We start from the raw sequence: 19,490 nt of genomic DNA on the forward strand, positions 1-19,490 counted from the left end.
AAGTTGTAGCCAGTTAATTTCTAAACCAAGTGGCCTCAAATGTGGCCCTTTGTCCCTGTGGTGTTGCCAGTACTGGGTATTACCCTGGATTCCTTCTCCCTTGCTACACTCCCAACTAACCCAGGTCCTTGGACCTTTGGAACTTCTGTTCCTTGTAGATAAGCCATCCCATTCCCTCCATCTCTTTTTTGAACACTAAGTCTGTTTACTAAGACTGTAAATATCTCTTCACTGAATTCTAGACCTTGATGGATCTTAATTAAAACCTGTCTTTTCTAACAGAGCAAGTTCCTTTCAGCACCCACAAGGGAAGGCTATTTGCTTTTCTTAATCTCAGATACCACAGAGCCATGAGAATGAGGTCATGGGTATTTTTATCTACTTTAGTAATTTCCTTTGAGGTTTATGCCCTTATCACTGCAACCGCCCAGAGTCCTTGCTTCTCTCTGACATTCACTGAGGTCTTGGCCCCCTGCCCATCTCTGACATTCACTAAGGAGACGCCCCATGTCTTGCTCTGTCCTCCTGGTCTTACCTCTAACTTAGGGAGTTCTGTGTTCATGTGGTTGACTCACCCTGTTCCCAAACCTTCTTGACTTCCTCTTCTAGACTTTCACTTCAATGTACTAGTGACCTGCTGTCACAGTCACACTCCGGACTTCCTATAACCCGAAACTGCTGTGCTGCAGACAGTGTAAACACGCCTCAGTCCAGACCATCATCATTTCCTGCACTGATGTCTACAAGAAACTCTAACTGGTCTTCTGTCTCAGGACTTCTCACTTCCTTCCCCAGCTTCTCCACAGCATAATTTTTGTCAAGTCAAAATCCGATGTTGTTACTACCATGCTTAGAATCTTTCAAAACCTCCCACTGTTTTTAGTATAAACTTTCATTTCTTTATATCCTGCCATGTGCCAAAGATTTAAGGCAGTTTATGAAAATATATAATAAATAGCTACATAAAATATGTTGAAGAGCAAAAGGGAAAAGAGAAAAAGAGGTGAAGATTGAAAACAGAATAAGAAAGAAGACCAAAATCATCAAGTGGGGGGAAAAAGTTACAAAACTGTATGATACCAACTGTCTTAAAAATAAATACATGTGCACAGAAAAATAACCTGAAGGATATATACTAAACATTTAAACCGGTTTATCACTAGATACTGGGGATTACAGGTGATTTCAATTTTATTTTTTAAATTTATTCTAACTTTACGATTTTTCTCCAGTGACAACACTGCTTTTCTTTTAAAAGGTTTAATGTGATTAAAACTAGGAAATGTAATAACTGATTACCAGCTTCACAAGAGACACAGTGATGCGTTTCACATAATGCCAAACATGAAAGAGAAAGGAAGTAAAAGCAATGCTATGAAGGAACTGATACTGTGAAGTCTAGGGAAGCTGTTCAAGCTGACAATCTGGCTTGAACTAAGGGTATATTTTAAAATCCAGAGTTTTGGAGAAACTATTCGTCTAGTCAAGGCTATGGTTTTTCCAGTGGTCATGTATGGATGTGAGAGTTGGATTGTGAAGAAAGCTGAGCGCCGAAGAATTGATGCTTTTGAACTGTGGTGTTGGAGAAGACTCTTGAGAGTCCCTTGGACTGCAAGGAGATCCAACCAGTCCATTCTAAAGGAGATCAGTCCTGGGTGTTCACTGGAAGGACTGATGCTGAGGCTGAAACTCCAATACTTTGGCCACCTCATGCGAAGAGTTGACTCATTGGAAAAGACCCTGATGCTGGGAGGGATTGGGGGCAGGAGGAGAAGGGGACAACAGAGGATGAGATGGCTGGATGGCATCACCGACTCGATGCACATGAGTTTGGGTGGACTCTGGGAGTTGGTGACGGACAGGGAGGCCTGGCGTGCTGTAATTCATGGGTTGCAAAGAGTTGGACATGACTGAGTGACTGAACTGAACTGATTCTTCAAGCAGTTTCTAAGTACTGTTTTTGTTTTTTTAATTGAGCTTCTGACAAATGCTGGTGGTAATAAATTTAAAGTTTGTCAAAGATTATGTTCACTTCTGAGTTTAAGTTTTTCATCCACTCTCCAGTTCAACTTGGGGTTTGTGCAAGGATTGAATTGTCTTTCATTACTTTTTCTCCAGACAACCCTAAAACCGTCTTGGTACACTGAGGGTTATCCTACAGCCTCCATGCCTCAGGTTTGCTTCACAATGCCATGGATGCTTCTCTCCTACTCTCCTGATTAACTTCTCTCTAAGAGTGGATTAGGAATACTGGTTTAGGTGACACTTATCTAACTGGGCTTTATGGGTCACTCGCCGCACAGATGCAGGAAGCAAAGTTCACATTACCATCTTTGAAAATGGCACCCCTATCAATAGACAACATATGCAGCCTTATATACCAGCCCTAGATATTAACTTTAAATTCATTTCAGCAGGCAAAGCATCAAATCATTACAAAGAAGGCTCAGAAAAGGGGCAAAAAAGGACTACGATGCTGACAGAAATAATAGAGCTCTATTTTAAAGACAATTCCCTATTAATTTTAGCCAAAAGATTTAGGAGCATAAATATTCCTGTTCATGCTATATGTATGTAATTCAGTGTCAGGAATTAATAGGAGACTAGAATTTGTTGTTGGGCTAAGAGATGAATGAGAAGTACCCAAGATCAGAGTTGGAGATAGGGTGAATTGCTCTTCTAATTCCTTTGTAGAGTGGCTTAATTTCACTTTGCTTATTCAGAAAGGGATAAAAAGCCCTTTAATAATGTCCATGGGCTTCCACTCATCCAACCCCCTGTGATTTTGTAACTGCCCTTCCCCTGTCCTTTTCATTGGCTGAGGAGAGATGGCAGCTCCAGATTCCAGCTCCATCTTTGATTAGAATAAATAAAAAGAAGTGCTCAGTTACATACCATTGGACATTTTTCTAAAGCTAAACAATAAAGCAGCGAATCAGTGGGAAAATGATTGCCACTAAAAATTACATACTTGACGAAATTCATTCACTGGAGTAAGATTTTATGATCTCTGGGTTTTTTTAGTCTGATAGGAGAGATGCTGTGTGCAATCAAAAAATGTCACATTCCGTCACCCAATCCTGGCAATCGGACTGAAAACTTACGTCATGACTGGAGAGTCCAATCCACAAAGAAGAGTTGCGGACGACCGCCTGCACAGTCAGGAAGGCCTGCTGGTAAGGGTCTGTGATGCTCACCAGGCGCATGTTTTCTTTCTGACACTCTCTTAGAGCATCGGTCCAAGTCAGGGTCTTCAGGATTATTTTGTACAGGTTATTTTGATACTTCATAGTCTCTGTAGTATTCCACAAGGTCTGTCTGCTTTCAATTTCTGTGTGTAAAAGAAAAAAAAAAAAAACACCCACTTGGTAAGTCATGAGATAGCTTTTGAAATTTCTCCCTATAATAATGTACTTTAGGTATTACTTATCTATTTGTTTTAGACTTTGGGTAGGATAACTAGGTATGTTTTATAAATAATTCTGTTTTAGTTGATCTGATTTGGGAAGGGGAAAAATAAAACTAGAGTGCAATAAGATTACCATTTCAGATTGGTGTCAGATTCTTTCTTTCTTTGAAGTGCTTCAACAAGAGAAGGTGTTAAGTCTCCCTTTACAAGTTTTCATCTGGGAGAACCCACAAAAAATGTATGAAACCACCTCTTAGAGGATATATTTGCATTATTAATTTGCAATACTTCTCTGAATTAAGGCAGTTACTAAAAAGTATAAGACAAATGAGTAAAGATTAATTTAGCAAAAAGTTCTTCAGAAGCACATGAATTAGCTACTTGAGATTCTCATTATATGACAAAGGATTTCTTTTTTAAAATAATTAGTTAAAAACTTACTGTGACCAATGAAAACAATAAAAAATATTTTGAAAATATAGATGATGCCTACTTTTAAGTACATATTTTATTTTTATGTGGATTATAGGATAAGGCTTAGTGTGTGATCCATTTATAATGCTTCATATCCTTTTATTTTTTTGAGAGCTAAATTTAACCATGAATTTTTACACCGAGTTTAGTTACAAACATCTTTTTCTCCTCTTTTCCTCATGATAGAAAGCAAAATCTGAAAAATCCCAGAGTAAAAAGAACAAAGTGTAACCATAATTTACTGTCATTAGACAACTCCTATTAACAAATTCCATTAAATACTTAATTTTGATATTTAATTATGGCAGTGATCTTGAAAGAAAATCACATCATATTCAATACTTGAGCTAATTTGACTCACATGGATGTAGCCATGCTAAAATGTTAAAGAAGCTATATGATTACAAATATTAATTAATTTATAAGATTATTTTGTGTGAAAACATACTGTACATCTCTAACAACATAAAGTACCATAGTTATCTAAATAATGATCTATACCTGAGTATTTCTGACATAGAGACAGAGTATGGTGTTCACTACAGGAAGTAAAATTCCACATCCCAGTAAAAGGTGATTTTTGGAGGTTGAGCATTACAGCACAGTGGTAAGATGCCTCTTCATCAAAAATCTAAACAAAAAGGCAAATATGTATAAGCAATCATTAAACTAACAGTCTGAGGATCCCAGTAAGATAATTTTATATTCCAAATTGGATTTTTCTTCCTATAGAAAAATCCATTAGGGAGTTGACCATGAAATCACTAAGAAAATCCTGATAAACTTTCAAAACATGGGAAAAGGGCAATTAACTTTAGAAATCACAAACCAAAATAGTAGTAATACTGATAAATACATCTTCAAAACAGATAAGAAAACCTGTTAGAAGACAAAAGCAATTATAGTAATATTTAACACTCTGCTCTCATACTTAACGTTGCAAGTAAGCAAAAAGTGATGACAATTAATTTAACTTATTAGATGCTTACAAACTTTTTATAATGACAAATGGTGTCCCACACAAGAGAGAACTCACCTTAAAGCTTTGATCCTATACTTGTCACTATGAAACATCCATAAATAAAAGTATCTATTTAGATTTCATTTGTTGACCACAAATAAGTAACATTAGACATGAAAATTTATTCAAAGTATATTATCCCTACACTATTCTAAATGTTTGAAACGTATTACTCTTAGAAAAATAAGAAAAGTAAGCTTATTCTGAGTTGGCAATGGACAGGGAGGCCTGGTGTGCTGTGGTTCATGGGATTGCAAAGAGTTGGACACCACTGAGCGACTAAACTGAACTGAACTGAAGCTTATCCAAGGAGCTATAATATATTTTTTAAAAATACTACATGCATGCATACATCAGAGAAAGCAATGGCACCCCACTCCAGTACTCTTGCCTGGAAAATCCCATGGATGGAGGAGCCTGGTAGGCTGCAGTCCATGAGGTCGCTAAGAGTCACAACATGACTGAGCGACTTCACTTTCACTTTTCACTTTCCTGCATTGGAGAAGGAAATGGCAACCCACTCCAGTGTTCTTGCTTGGAGAATCCCAGGGATGGGGGAGCCTGGTGGGCTGCCGTCTATGGGGTCACGCAGAGTCGGACACGACTGAATCGACTTAGCAGCATGCATACATACTAAGTTGTTTCAGTCATGTCTGACTCTTTGCGACCTCATGGATTGTAGCCCACCAGGTTCCTCTGTCCATGGGAACCCATGTCTTTTACATCTCCTGCATTGGTAGGTGGGTTCTTTACCACTAGCACCACCTGAAAGTCAAAGTTGCTCAGTAGCAACCCCATGGACTATACAGTCCATGGAATTCTCCAGGCCAGAATACTGGAGTAGGTAGCCTTTCCCTCCTCCAGGGCATCTTTATAAATAAAATCTGAGGCTTAAGAGAAGTGAACTTCCTAGAGCATACTAAATGGCTGAATGGAATTCAAATCCAGACACTCTGACTCTAGAGTTTAGCCCTCAACTACTGTACCAAATCCCTTTATGATTAAAGAATGATCTTGGAACAGGATTATAATACCATGTGGTTTTGTTCCTTCAAACTTTCAGAGAAAGATAACTTCCCAGGCTGAGTCATAATCTCAAAACACAAAGGCAGAAAACTACCTAGTTCATCTGATGAAGCTGACACAATCAGAAAAAAAAATCTAACAGTATGGCATTAAAAAATTAACTCTATGAACAGAGATGAAAATATTCCCAAATAAAATTCTAACAAATCTAATTCAGTAGAGTAGTAAAATAATAATCCACTTTCAGTAATTAGGTTTTATTACTGAAATTAGGTTTTATTTAGGATTCAGTAATTAGGTTTTATTTAGGAGATAAAAATGGTTTTAACACAATATCTATCAATGGGCCACACATCCATGGGCCTAATGGGAAAAACTATATTACACAATTTTAATAGATGTTGAAAATAAATTTTAGAAAATCTACTACTTATCCTTGAATAAAAATTTAAGATAAACTAGTTACAGAATGATATATCTGGAACAAAAAGTACACATCAAATATAAAAATGAAAGACTATAGGACAAAGATAGTCCTATTAGAGTCCAGATCAAGTGTAAGATATTATTTAATACTCCTGGTATTTACCATGGTTCTGGAAGTCTTACCACATGTAGTGAAGTGTGAACTGTTATTTGCAAATTATGATTATCTAATTAGAAAACCCAATAAAATCTAGTGAAAAACTCTGAGTAGTAAGAGTTTTTAGTAAGAGGGATACCTATGAAATAAATGTACAAAAATTCCCAAACAATAGGTTTCCTATACATCAATAAGAAAATTTTTAAAAGCTGCCATTCTCAATGGCAATAAGAAAGATAATTTCTATGAAAACATCACTGAGGAATTTAAAAGGAAGGCTTGAATTAGTGGAGAGACATGTTACACCATATTCTTGAGGAAAGATTAATAAAGAGATATCAGTTCTTCCTAAAATTTTGTCAAATTCTCACCAAATATTTGCTGTTTAATTGTTTAGAGTGGAAATTAAGTAAACAATTCTAGTTTGCCTTGAAGAATAGACATAACAGCTAAAAATTTTTAAAAGCAAATAATAAAGGATAACTAATCCTATTATATTTTTTTGAAATATGGGAACATGGTAGTATTTAGAGCAGTGTGAGAGCTATACAGGAGTATGTCTCATACATAGATGCACACATACACACACACACTTCACATATGATAAAGAAGGCATTCTATATTGATTTTAACAAATGGAAGTATATGCAATAAATGATGCCAGAAAATTGGCCAGGATTAAGGAACAGGATTAAGTACCCATTGACAATATATACCATATACCATTGATGGAACATGTTGTCAGAATAAAAAGGCAAGCTATAAAACAAAATGAAGAAAATAAAGGCATATACTTAACTAACTAACATTATAACCTTAAAAGAGTGGAGAAAAAAGGAAATAAATAGAGTTAAACATGCAACAAAAAAACAAAACTTATTTCTGTAATATTTTTGTTATTTAGAAAAATCCTATGAAAATATTTGCAGTAAATACAAGAAACACAGGGTTTGCACAGTTAATGTTTGCACAGTCATAAAAACAGTAAGAACTACAACAAGACTTTGACAGATAAATTTTCAAAGAATAAAAAATTCACATTTGATGAAATTAAAATTATTACTGAATTTATATGCTTTTATTAGAAATCAGAGAAATAGAAATCTAACAAATGCTTTTACTAGAAATCAGAAAATATGATATCACTTAAACTAACAAATTAGCAAGCATCTTTAAAGATAATGCTCCTTAGAGCACTTTAGTAGAGGCAATGTAGTAAAGAAGCTAAGAATACTGCCTCTACAGACTCAGATTTAAAAACCAACTCTGCATGTATACCCTGAATGACTTCTGGCAAGTTATGTGACTCTCTGTCTCTGCATTTCTAAGATAGGAGAGGAGTGCAGACTGTTTCACATTTTTTGTGCAGATCAAATGAAATGATACATGTGATGCATTAGTAGAATGTATGACACATTCGCTGCTCAATAAATGTTGGAAATTATTAATATACTGGTATAAGTTATGACCAACCTAGATAGCATATTCAAAAGCAGAGACATTACTTTGCCAACAAAGGTTCGTCTAGTCCAGGCTATGGTTTTTCCTGTGGTCATGTATGGATGTGAGAGTTGGACTGTGAAGAAAGCTGAGCGCCGAAGAATCGATGCTTCTGAACTGTGGTGTTGGAGAAGGCTCCTGAGAGTCCCTTGGACTGCAAGGAGATCCAACCAGTCCATTCTGAAGGAGATCAGCCCTGGGATTTCTTTGGAAGAAATGATGCTAAAGCTGAAACTCCAGTACTTTGGCCACCTCATGCGAAGAGTTGACTCATTGGGAAAGACTCTGATGCTGGGAGGGATTGGGGGCAAGAGGAGAAGGGGACGACAGGATGAGATGGCTGGATGGCATCACTGACTCGATGGATGTGAGCCTGGGTGAACTCCGGGAGTTGGTGATGGACAGGGAGGCCTGGCGTGCTGCGATTAATGGGGTCGCAAAGAGTCGGACACGACTGAGCGACTGATCTGATCTGATCTGATGAACAGAAGAGTAATCACAACACAATGCTGACAAAAAAATAAACTCATAAACCTTCCTGGAAAGCAATTTGTTAACCAGAGTTTTGTAACTACTTATATCTTTTGATCTGGCTACCTAAATCTATCCTAAGGAGGTAACCTGAAATATATAGCAAAGATTATACACAAAGATGTTAACTGCAGCTATTTAAGATTATGCAAAACTGAAAACAATGGAAACACCCAGCATTGTTTAGGTAAATGATGGCATATATATCAAGAAATATTGTGCAACCATCAAAATGGTTATCAAGTATATCCTTAAATGGCATAAGAAACTATTGATACTTATATAATACTAAATGAGAAAAGTAGATACAATAGTATATACTCTTATCTATGTCAAGAAGACAGTGTATAGAAAAGTCCTAGAAGAAAAAGGCTGAAATATTCATTGTGATTCCCTAGATCAGGATTCAAATATGGTTTGAGATTCATTTAGTAGGTCATGAAATCACTTCAGTGGATCCTGATTCTTAGTTGTGATAATGAAATAGAATAGGATAGAATACAGAGAATAGATTGACTATACTAGACTAAAGCAGACTAGAATAGAAAGCAATATAAGCTCTAAGGGTAAGTATTACCCGAAATTTTTGTTTCAATTCAGTATTATATTTATATCTATGTGCTAAATGGTTCTTTAAATGTGTTTCTTACTATGGGGCATAAGTTAAAAGTTTAAAAGCTACCAGCCTAAATAAGGGAGAAGGCAATGGCACCCCACTCCAGTACTCTTGCCTGGAGAATCCCAGGGATGGGGGAGTCTGGTGAGCTGCCATTCTTGGGGTCCCACAGAGTCAGACATGACTGAAGTGACTTAGCAGCAGCAGCAGCAGCCTAAATATAAGCAGGATGTAGGTTGATATTTTTCTTTATGTTGTTTACTCTTTTATAAATTCCAAATTTTCTATAATAACCGAGCATTATTTTGATATTTTCTTTGTAATAATTACATGTTTCAGTGCCCTTTGCCATCAAAGTCAATCTTGAGCAAAGTTCCATTGCATCAGTTATATCACTTAATGTCATCTAGCATGTACTTTTGGAATTCAATTTTAACCTCTTAGTAATTTTTGCTTTCTGTGCAAAAGGTGGTTTGTATCCAGCAAATAAGGAAGACAGAAGCAATGGACAGTAATATCATGATACAGGATCAGATCAGATCAGTCGCTCAGTTGTGTCCGACTCTTTGCGACCCCATGAGTCGCAGCACGCCAGGCCTCCCTGTCCATCACCAACTCCCGGAGTTCACCCAGACTCACGTCCATCGAGTCAGTAATGCCATCCAGCCATCTTATCCTCTGTCGTCCCCTTCTCCTTCTGCCCCCAATCCCTCCCAGCATCAGAGTCTTTTCCAATGAGTCAACTTTTCACATGAGGTGTCCAAAGTACTGGAGTTTCAGCTTTAGCATCATTCCTTCCAAAGAAATCCCAGGGATGATCTCCTTTAGAATGGACTGGTTGGATCTCCTTGCAGTCCAAGGGACTCTCAAGAGTCTTCTCCAACACCACAGTTCAAAAGCATCAATTCTTCAGTGCTCAGCCTTCTTCACAGTCCAACTCTCACATCCATACATGACCACAGGAAAAACCATAGCCTGGACTAGACGAACCTTTGTTGGCAAAGTAATGTCTCTGCTTTTGAATATGCTATCTAGGTTGGTCATAACTTTCCTTCCAAGGAGTAAGCGTCTTTTAATTTCATGGCTGCAGTCACCATCTGTAGTGATTTTGGAGCCCAGAAAAACAAAGTCTGACACTGTTACCACTGTTTCCCCATCTATTTCCCATGAAGTGGTGGGACTGGATGCCATGATCTTTGTTTTCTGAATGTTGAGCTTTAAGCCAACTTTTTCACTCTCCACTTTCACTTTCATCAAGAGGCTTTTTAGTTCCTCTTCACTTTCTGCCACAAGGGTGGTGTCATCTGCATATCTGAAGCTATTGATATTTCTCCCTGCAGTCTTGATTCCAGCCTGTGTTTCTTCCAGTCCAGCGTTTCTCATGATGTACTCTGCATATAAGTTAAATAAACAGGGTGACAATATATAGCCTTGACGAACTCCTTTTCCTATTTGGAACCAGTCTGTTGTTCCATGTCCAGTTCTAACTGTTGCTTCCTGACCTGCATACAAATTTCTCAAGAGGCAGATCAGGTGGTCTGGTATCCCCATCTCTTTCAGAATTTTCCACAGTTTATTGTGATCCACACAGTCAAAGGCTTTAGCATAGTCAATAAAGCAGAAATAGATGTTTCTCTGGAACTCTCTTGCTTTTCCCATGATCCAGCGGATGTTGGCAATTTGATCTCTGGTTCCTCTGCCTTTTCTTAAATCAGCTTGAACATCAGGAAGTTCATGGTTCACATATTGCTGAAGCCTAGCTTGGAGAATTTTGAGCATTACTTTACCAGCGTGTGAGATGAGTGCAATCGTGCAGTAGTTTGAGCATTCTTTGGCATTGCCTTTCTTTGGGATTGGAATGAAAACTGACCTCCTCCAGTCCTGTGGCCACTGCTGAGTTTTCCAAATTTGCTGGCATATTGAGTGAAGCACTTTCACAGCATCATCTTTCAGGATTTGGAATAGCTCAACTGGAATTCCATCACCTCCACTAGCTTTGTTCGTAGTGATGCTTTCTAAGGCCCACTTGACTTCACATTCCAGGATGTCTGGCTCTAGGTCAGTGATCACACCATCGTAATTATCTGGGTCGTGAAGATCTTTTTTGTACAGTTCTTCTGTGTATTCTTGCCATCTCTTCTTAATATCTTCTGCTTCTGTTAGGTCCATACCATTTCTGTCCTTTATCGAGCTCATCTTTGCATGAAATGTTCCTTTGGTATCTCTGATTTTCTTGAAGAGATCCCTAGTCTTTCCCATTCTGTTGTTTTCCTCTATTTCTTTGCATTGATCTCTGAAGAAGGCTTTCTTATCTCTTCTTGCTATTCTTTGGAACTCTGCATTCAGATGTTTATATCTTTCCTTTTCGCTTCTCTTCTTTTCACAGCTATTTGTAAGGCCTCCCCAGACAGCCATTTTGCTTTTTTGCATTTCTTTTCTATGGGAATGGTCTTAATCCCTGTCTCCTGTACAATGTCACGAACCTCCGTCCATAGTTCATCAGGCACTCTATCTATCAGATCTAGTCCCTTAAATCTATTTCTCACTTCCACTGTATAATCATAAGGGATTTGATTTAGGTCATACCTGAATGGTCTAGTGGTTTAATAATGCCTTCTTCCCTTCTACAGCTTCTTTACATTTAGATCTTTGGGAAAAATGATCACCAATCACCAATTTTGTACTTTTTACCTCAGAAGACTAAATCTGACAGCTCTAAATTCCAAAATGATAAATAAAGCCTTTATATTAGCTTTTATTTGCAGCTCACTATTGATGGTTTCGGGTTTCCCTGGTGGCTCAGACGGTAAAGAATCCACCTGCAATGTGGGAAATATGGCTTTGATCCCTGAGTGGGGAAGATCTCCTGGAGGAGGGCATGGCAGCCCATGCCAGTATTCTTGCCTGGAAAATTCCATGGACAGAGGAGCCTGGTGGGTTACAGTCCATGGGGTCACAAAGAGTCGGACACAACTGAGTGACTAAGCACACTGAAGGTTTTACATGGTTATAAAATAAGTGCTATGGAATCTGATGCTACTATGAAAAACTAGGGCCCCTACACAAAGGCTGGGGAAGCTATGCTGTTGTTCTTCTTGTGACAGCTTTCATAGACAAAATTCATAGATGGTATAATTCACCCATTTAAAGTATACACTCTGTAGTTTTCAGTATATTCACAGAGTTGTGCAACCATCACCCTCAGTCAATCTTAGAACATTTTCACCACCGTAGAAAGAAACCCCATATGCTTCAGCCATCACTGCCTATCCTTCTAGTTTCCTTAGTCTCTGGTAAACAGTAATTTATTTTCTATCTTTATAGATTTGCCTATTTGGATGTTTCATATCAATGGACTCATAAAATAGGCCATTGTTCTTAACCCAATAATTTATGAGAGACTCAGATATTTCATAGAGCTACACACTGTACTGATTAAAAGAACAAACAAACTTACATTTGGTGGTATTCGAAGCCTCCGACCGACCAATAATGGGTGAAAGTTACTGTATGTCAGCTCTCTGTTATCCATCCATTTCTTTATCTTTTCATAAGCAGTCCAGCGCAAACCAATCCATAAAGAAGCTTCCATATCCGGAAGCAGGGATGTAATAAAATCTGTCAGAAAGATACATATTTTTTTTTAAAAAAGAATTTGACTTACTGAAATTAAAGGTATACTAAAAATGTCAATGAATACTTTGAGCTTATCTAACTATCAAGATAATCTTTGATTATCACCTCTATAAAAAGTAATTTAATAAAATTCTTTTTATATGTTAATTCCCCACATCTTGCCAACAGGAACTTGGCCCCTGGATCAGAATAAAACATGTTTACAGAACATTTCTGCTACCTTGCTCTCTCTGGCTCAACACTGAAGGAAGGGTTCCACCATAGGTATGACAAATATCACTGGCTTCAGAAAACGTGACAGATTTGGGGTTGATCCTTAGAAAACACTACAAACAAAGAACACACACAAAGTATAAAATTTCGGATAAATGAAAGTTCATATAGGAAGTAAATGCCTTATCTTTTAGAGAGCTGTTAATTTTCTGTCTGTAAGGTATGGAAATGTGCAAAGCAGTGTCATAAGAATGCAGACCTATACTCTCAATTTAAGCAGTCTTTGAACTATTTTTTAAAACATTTCCCATTTACTGAGTACTTCCTTGTGCTAAACACTTTGCACAGCATTATCTCATTGAATTCTCACAACAAATGGGGAAATGGAAGCATAGGAACATTAAGAAACTTTACCCATAAGTGAAATAGCCATAGCATGGTCAGCATTTAAACTCTGCTCCATTTGATTTCAAATATGTATTCTTTACCATTGCTGCTGCTAAGTTGCTTCAGTCGTGTCCGACTCTGTGCGACCCTATAGACAGGAGCCCACCAGGCTCCCCAGTCCCTGGGATTCTCAGGCAAGAATACTGGAGTGGGTTGCCATTTCCTTCTCCAATTCTTTACCATTACCTTATATTAAAAAAAAAAAAAAAACACATATTAAAAGAAATCATTCCATTGTCTCTTGGCAGTATATTTTAATTCAAAGGGGGGGAAAGGGATTAAGAGAGACAAACTATCAAACTAAAATAAATAAGTCACAGGGATGTTATCTATAGCAAAGGGATTATAATCAATTTTATACTAACTTTGTATGGTACATAATCTATAGAAATATCTGATCACTATATTGAACACCTGAAATTAATATACTATTTTCAGTAAACTATACTTCAATAAAACAAACAAAAACTCTACAAATTTATATCAACTATGTAAATTAATCTAGTCCTAGCACCTTGGGGGGGAAAAGATTATTTTAATTTTAAAAAGTCAAAATATATCCCTAATATTTTAAATTTACTACAGACGCTTTCAGTTGCCAGACCCATCTCTTCCTTTTTCTGTTTGATATTATTGTCATGTTACTGTGTAGTAGTATGGCCCAAATTATGTTCCTTGAAACATTCTACAAAAACTTTTTTTTCAGCCTCCTTACAGACAAGAGTGGCCAGAGAGATATAAAGTCATTGGGGGACTTCTAGAAAAGACTCCGCAAACAAACACCCTGAACTTGAGCTTGGAAGCCTCAAGTTAAGGATGGTAGAGCAAAAAAAAAAAAAAAAAAGGATGGTAGAGCAGAAAGACAAAGGGAAGTCTGGTTTTGAAGACCACAGAGCTTTCATACCAACCCCAGCCTGCTTATCTTCAAATTTCTTTTATCTGAGAGAATAAATGTTTTAGCATACTGTAGTAATTTCTCTTTTTAGCAGCCAGTCGCATTTCCTTAGATACATACACCAACATGAATTGTGCATCTCAAGGAGGCAAATATAGAATGTGGCACTTCCCAATCTATTTAATCATAAACCCTACACTGGAGGCAAGATCAATGATTAATATTTTGTTAGCATATGTGTATATTCCCCAAAAGCAGTTTGGGCAATGTTGATTTAATTTGATTGATAAATGCTGCTTGGATGTTTTCCTTAAGGAGGAAAATTTATCAGCCAGAAATTCAGTCAGTTTTCTACATGCCAAAGAGATAGTCCTGACTAGTTAACAGACTATTCATTGGAAGATCAACTTCAGCAATTTAAGTGTTAGCAGCAATGGAACAGGAACATGGTATTCTGAAAGGCCAGCTGCTGCTGCTGCTGCTAAGTCGCTAGGCGTGACTAACTTGAGAGTAACTCCATTTCTGAAAATGTAGAGAATCAGGTGAGATACTGAAATATGCAGAGTCTATCTTAGTGAAGTTACTTGGGATGTCATTCTGCCATGGGCCATATAACCTTCATGAAAGCAATCATCATCTGCACAATGTAGCAATTCCCTTTTTACCTTGTTCTGAAAAGTAATCCAATCCCCAGAGCACTGCACTTTAGCTGCAGAATCTGGACTATATTTTTCTAATGAAGATACATTGTGTTTTTCACAGACAAAGGGCAAGTTGGTACTACAGTCTGCAGGTTTTCGTAAATCTGAGAAGTGAAAAGCAAGATTACTGTGGTGATAATTTTCCATTCAGCACATTTTTAAAAACAATCCAGTAGTAAAGAAAGTCTCTTTAAATCAATATTTCCCAAATGGTTAAAGTATATTCCTTTTATTCCCTAGCTATTTTTCCTATTATTACTCATTTCAATAGGTTGTAGCATATCAATATTGCTTATAAAAACGCAAAAACTTGGTGTACTTCCTAGTGGCAGGAAATAGAGAGATGAAGGCTCTTGGGGAGGGGGATAGAGACCTAAACTATACTTTAGAACTGCTGCCTGCTTATCTTTGTGAATTTGTCTATACCCTCATCAGTTAGGAAAGGGTAAGTAACTGCTTTAGCAACTCAGTCACATCTGACTCTTTGTGATGCCATGGACTATACAGTCCATGGAATTCTCCAGGGTAGAATACTGGAATGGGTAGCCTGTCCCTTCACCAGGGGATCTTCCCAACCCTGAGATCGAACCCAGGTCTCCCTCATTGCAGGCAGATTCTTTTACCAGCTGAGCCACAAGGGAAGCCCATGAATACTGGAGTGGGTATCCTATCCCTTCTCCAGCATTTTTTCCCGATCCAGGAATCAAACTGGGGTCTCCTGCATTGCAGGAAGATTCTTTACCAACTGAGATATGAGGGAAGCTCAACTGCTTTAGGATAAAGGAAGTCAAAATATTCTCAGTGAAAAGTACCTTTACTTGCATTTGGAACTTGAGCTATTGTCATTAGCAATAAATCAGAACAAGATGAAGCTACCACATGTATAATCAAAAAGAAAACAAGATTAAGGTAGTAATTGAAGCTGAAGTTCATATATTACACAATCAACATTAAAGGATTTAGAATTAACCTTACCATTAAACCAAGTCTTGGCAGACAGGTAAAAGCATTCCTCTCCAAACATTATAGGAAAGTGATGCCATGGGTCTCGTGAACTGAAAGAAGATGAGAGATGTGACAGCTTGCAATGTAGTTACATGTTCCATCTTGGGCTTTACTGTAAGCAATTTTAATTCTAAATTTAATGTTAGGCCATTATTTTATACTACTTTTTTCTTGATGCTCATTTGCAAAAGGATTTGGTTTCTCAGTCTCGGTAGTTTAAGGACTAATGTTCAAAACTAATTATAAATAACTGCTCCATATAGTATTAAATAAAAGGGGATTTGGGACAGATTCTTTTACATGATAACTTTACAAAGGCAGCATCAAAGATGTCACATACTATATAAAACGATGTGATTTCAGCTGTTCAGTAGTTCTCACCCACCATTTCTGCTCATCACTAGATATCTGAAAAAAACAATGCAAAAACAAAACAACCAAGTGAACACCTACCCTTACATGTGCTAACTTTTCTAGGAGAGTTTTGATTTAAATACCCTGGCTTATCAAAATCACAAACCGCTAAAATTTCTGAATATTCATTACTTTGTTTACTAAATTACATAAACTGGGTCCTTTCACTGAAGGAAGTAATTTAGAAATTATTCACATGCCCTATTTTGTATACAGAAAACATGGTCACTGTGATTGTGGACATACATTAATGGAACATATAATATTCTACTGCTACCAATTATAAATTTTAAAATATACAAATTACTTTTCCTCTAAAAAACTATTTTGCAGAGTTAGTTATGCTTAGAAACAGAATTTCAAGTTAACTGCTGCTGCTAAGTTGCTTCAGTCATGTCCGACTCTGTGCGACCCCATAGATGACAGCCCACCAGGCTCCCCTGTCCCTGAGATTCTCCAGGCAAGAACGCTGCTACAAAGTTATAATAACTTTTGATGCTCATCTTATCAGTTGACATTTATAATTAATCTTGAATATTTTAAAACATTATACAGTTCTATTTAAAATTTTTCTAACATGCAGTGATGAACTTACAGGTTGTTAGGCAAATTTCACCTGAGAGGAACATTCAACTTTTGTACATGTTAAAAATTTTTAACAGAATAAATACAGTTTCTCAGGCGGCTTAGTGGTAAAGCATCTGCCTGCCAATGCAGGAGCCACAGGTTCTGGGCCCAGGTTCAATCCTTGGGCACAGAAGACCCCCTGGAGGAGGCAACGGCCACCCACTCCAGTCTTCTTGTCTGAAGAATCCCATGGATGGAGGAAGCCTGGTCCATGGGGTCAGGCTAATGCAGAAACAACTGAGCACACATGCCCAACAGAATAAATATAAAAATTAAAATACATGCTTTTAAATTACATTTGCTATCTTGTTTTTGATGGCTCTTAGTCCTGTAAAAGATGTTAAACTAGCCAGAGAACTGTGATTACTATCACAATACAGAACAGCTTCTTCATAGCTTAAGCGGGGATCAGCAACAAACCAATATTCACTCCCTTCTACTACAACTGGAGGTCCATGAATTCCAGCACGCTCTAAAGAAGAAGAAGAATAGCAGAGTCAGGACTGCATAAACTCAACTGCACCCTCTCAGCATGCGAGAATACTCAAAACTATTTATAAATAGTAATCCATTTAGATTACTGGCTCTCTTTGCCCAGGGCAGTTCTGCCTGGAAGGATTCAAGGATTTCTGAGCCAGTGAGTGGCTCTTGTACGCTTCTGCACTCATGAAGAAGGCTAAATCCAGCCTTAGAGTCTCATCCCACACCAGCCAATCACCTTCTCTCCTTGCAGATACTTCATTGCATTTGAAGACATAATAGAGAAGAAGCTGGCACTTGGACCTGGGCTTAAATAGTTAACTAAATACACCACTGAAAAGGTAAAAGCAACTTTGGATATATTTTAGTTTTCTTCACTCACCTGGATTGTACCAGTCTGGTATTTTTAGAGTATGACCTGTATAAGAAAACAAGTGGCTTAAGTTTAGTATTCAACAGACCACAGCATACTTGCAATTTTGCTGAGATTTGTTGATTTCTGGGCAAACCATCTCCTTTCATGTTATGATCACCTCAGTTTGAAATTTTGCGGGGCCTATGCTAAAGCTGTTTTTGTGGCAACTGAAAAGGCAGATTTGTTAAATATTAATACAGTATAACTAGTAGTTCTCTACCTTATATTGTGGAAGTCATAAAAGAAGACTAGATAGATAAAATATAGTTAATAATTAGAAAACACAAATAAGTAAATGAATATATTGTATATATTACATTACATAGGAATATGCAAGATAATCATCACTGTAGGATGAAGTTGCTCAGGAACCACATCTCCATCTAATGCAATTTGAATATATTTAGGTTCGTAGAGTTTATTGTTTCCCAAATTACCCTTTGGAAAAAATGTTCAGTGATCCAGTACTGAAACTTTTGAGGAGAGACAAAACTGGGAGGAAAATAATAAAATTCACCCAGCAAGGATATATGCTAAGTCACTTCAGTCGTGTCTGACTCTGTGCGACCCCAGAGATGGTAGCCCACCAGGCTCCCCCGTCCCTGGGATTCTCCAGGCAAGAACACAGGAGTGGGTTGCCATTTCCTTCTCCAATGCATGAAAGTGAAAAGTGAAAGTGAAGTCGCTCAGTCGTGTCTGACTCTTAGCGACCCCATGGATTGCAGCCTAACAGGCTCCTCTGTCCATGTGATTTTCCAAGCAAGAGTACTGGAGTGGGGTGCCATTGCCTTCTCCGAAAGAAACTACAATACAGGGAGTTAAATTTTTTCTATGATATGCTTTTTTGCTAAAAAATACTTTAATAATTCTAAAAGTAATTTTGGAAGGAATGGGGGAGGACAGAAGAGCTGAATTATTATTGCAGGGTCTCTGATTAGTGCTTTTTGTCCAATCCAGTGAGGTAATTAAAGATTTATAAGAATATACATATAAATGAATCACTCTGCTGTACACCTGAAACTAACACAATATTGTACATCAACTATACTTCAAGAAAAAAAAATTGAATTAAAAAAACCAAAAGATTTATAATAGAAATCAAGGTGATAAAAATAACATTCAGCCGGGGATCATATCATTCAAGAAAAAGATCAAGAAAACCGCTTGTTTAAGCCAAGGTAATATAATCAAATTATATTCATAATATCCTATTCTTAGTAACAGAAATACTCAGTATAAGTATTACAAAAACAAGTCTTGGCATGTATTCAACACCATCATTGTGTTAGGTGCTTCACAATCATGATTCTAAATTCTAAAAACTATTCTTAGGAAGATGGGTAAGGTATTTTGAAAGAAGAAGGAAATGAAGCTTATTGAATGAAGCAAGGATATATGGTACCATACAAAGAATTACGGTCTTTGAAGCTGGGTGAGTCAGTGTCCAAATGCCCTGACTCTTTGCTGCTGGGCTACTTGGGATCAGTTGCTTAACTC

The 19,490-nt window shown here is 37.3% G+C and overlaps 1 protein-coding gene across 3 annotated transcripts in view; it reads right to left on the reverse strand.

The window, feature by feature from the left end:
- Positions 1-19,490, reverse strand: part of LOC147378406 (CD302 antigen) — a 124,684-nt gene that overhangs the window by 56,384 nt on the left and 48,810 nt on the right. For all 3 annotated transcript variants that reach the window (XM_086355213.1, XM_086355195.1, XM_086355194.1), the window contains exons 17-25: positions 17,961-17,996; positions 17,395-17,570; positions 16,398-16,465; positions 16,028-16,107; positions 15,017-15,156; positions 13,017-13,122; positions 12,618-12,778; positions 4,385-4,514; positions 3,105-3,331 (exon numbers count right to left, since the gene is read on the reverse strand). In XM_086355213.1, the coding sequence (XP_086211339.1) occupies positions 3,105-3,331; positions 4,385-4,514; positions 12,618-12,778; positions 13,017-13,122; positions 15,017-15,156; positions 16,028-16,107; positions 16,398-16,465; positions 17,395-17,570; positions 17,961-17,996 (1,124 nt within the window). The remainder of the gene's footprint in view (positions 1-3,104; positions 3,332-4,384; positions 4,515-12,617; positions 12,779-13,016; positions 13,123-15,016; positions 15,157-16,027; positions 16,108-16,397; positions 16,466-17,394; positions 17,571-17,960; positions 17,997-19,490) is intronic.

The sequence above is a fragment of the Bos grunniens genome, chromosome 2, assembly GCF_055505025.1.
Source record: "Bos grunniens cultivar Pamir isolate PY7600 chromosome 2, Bosgru_T2T1.0, whole genome shotgun sequence".
Taxonomy (NCBI): Eukaryota; Metazoa; Chordata; class Mammalia; order Artiodactyla; family Bovidae; genus Bos; species Bos grunniens.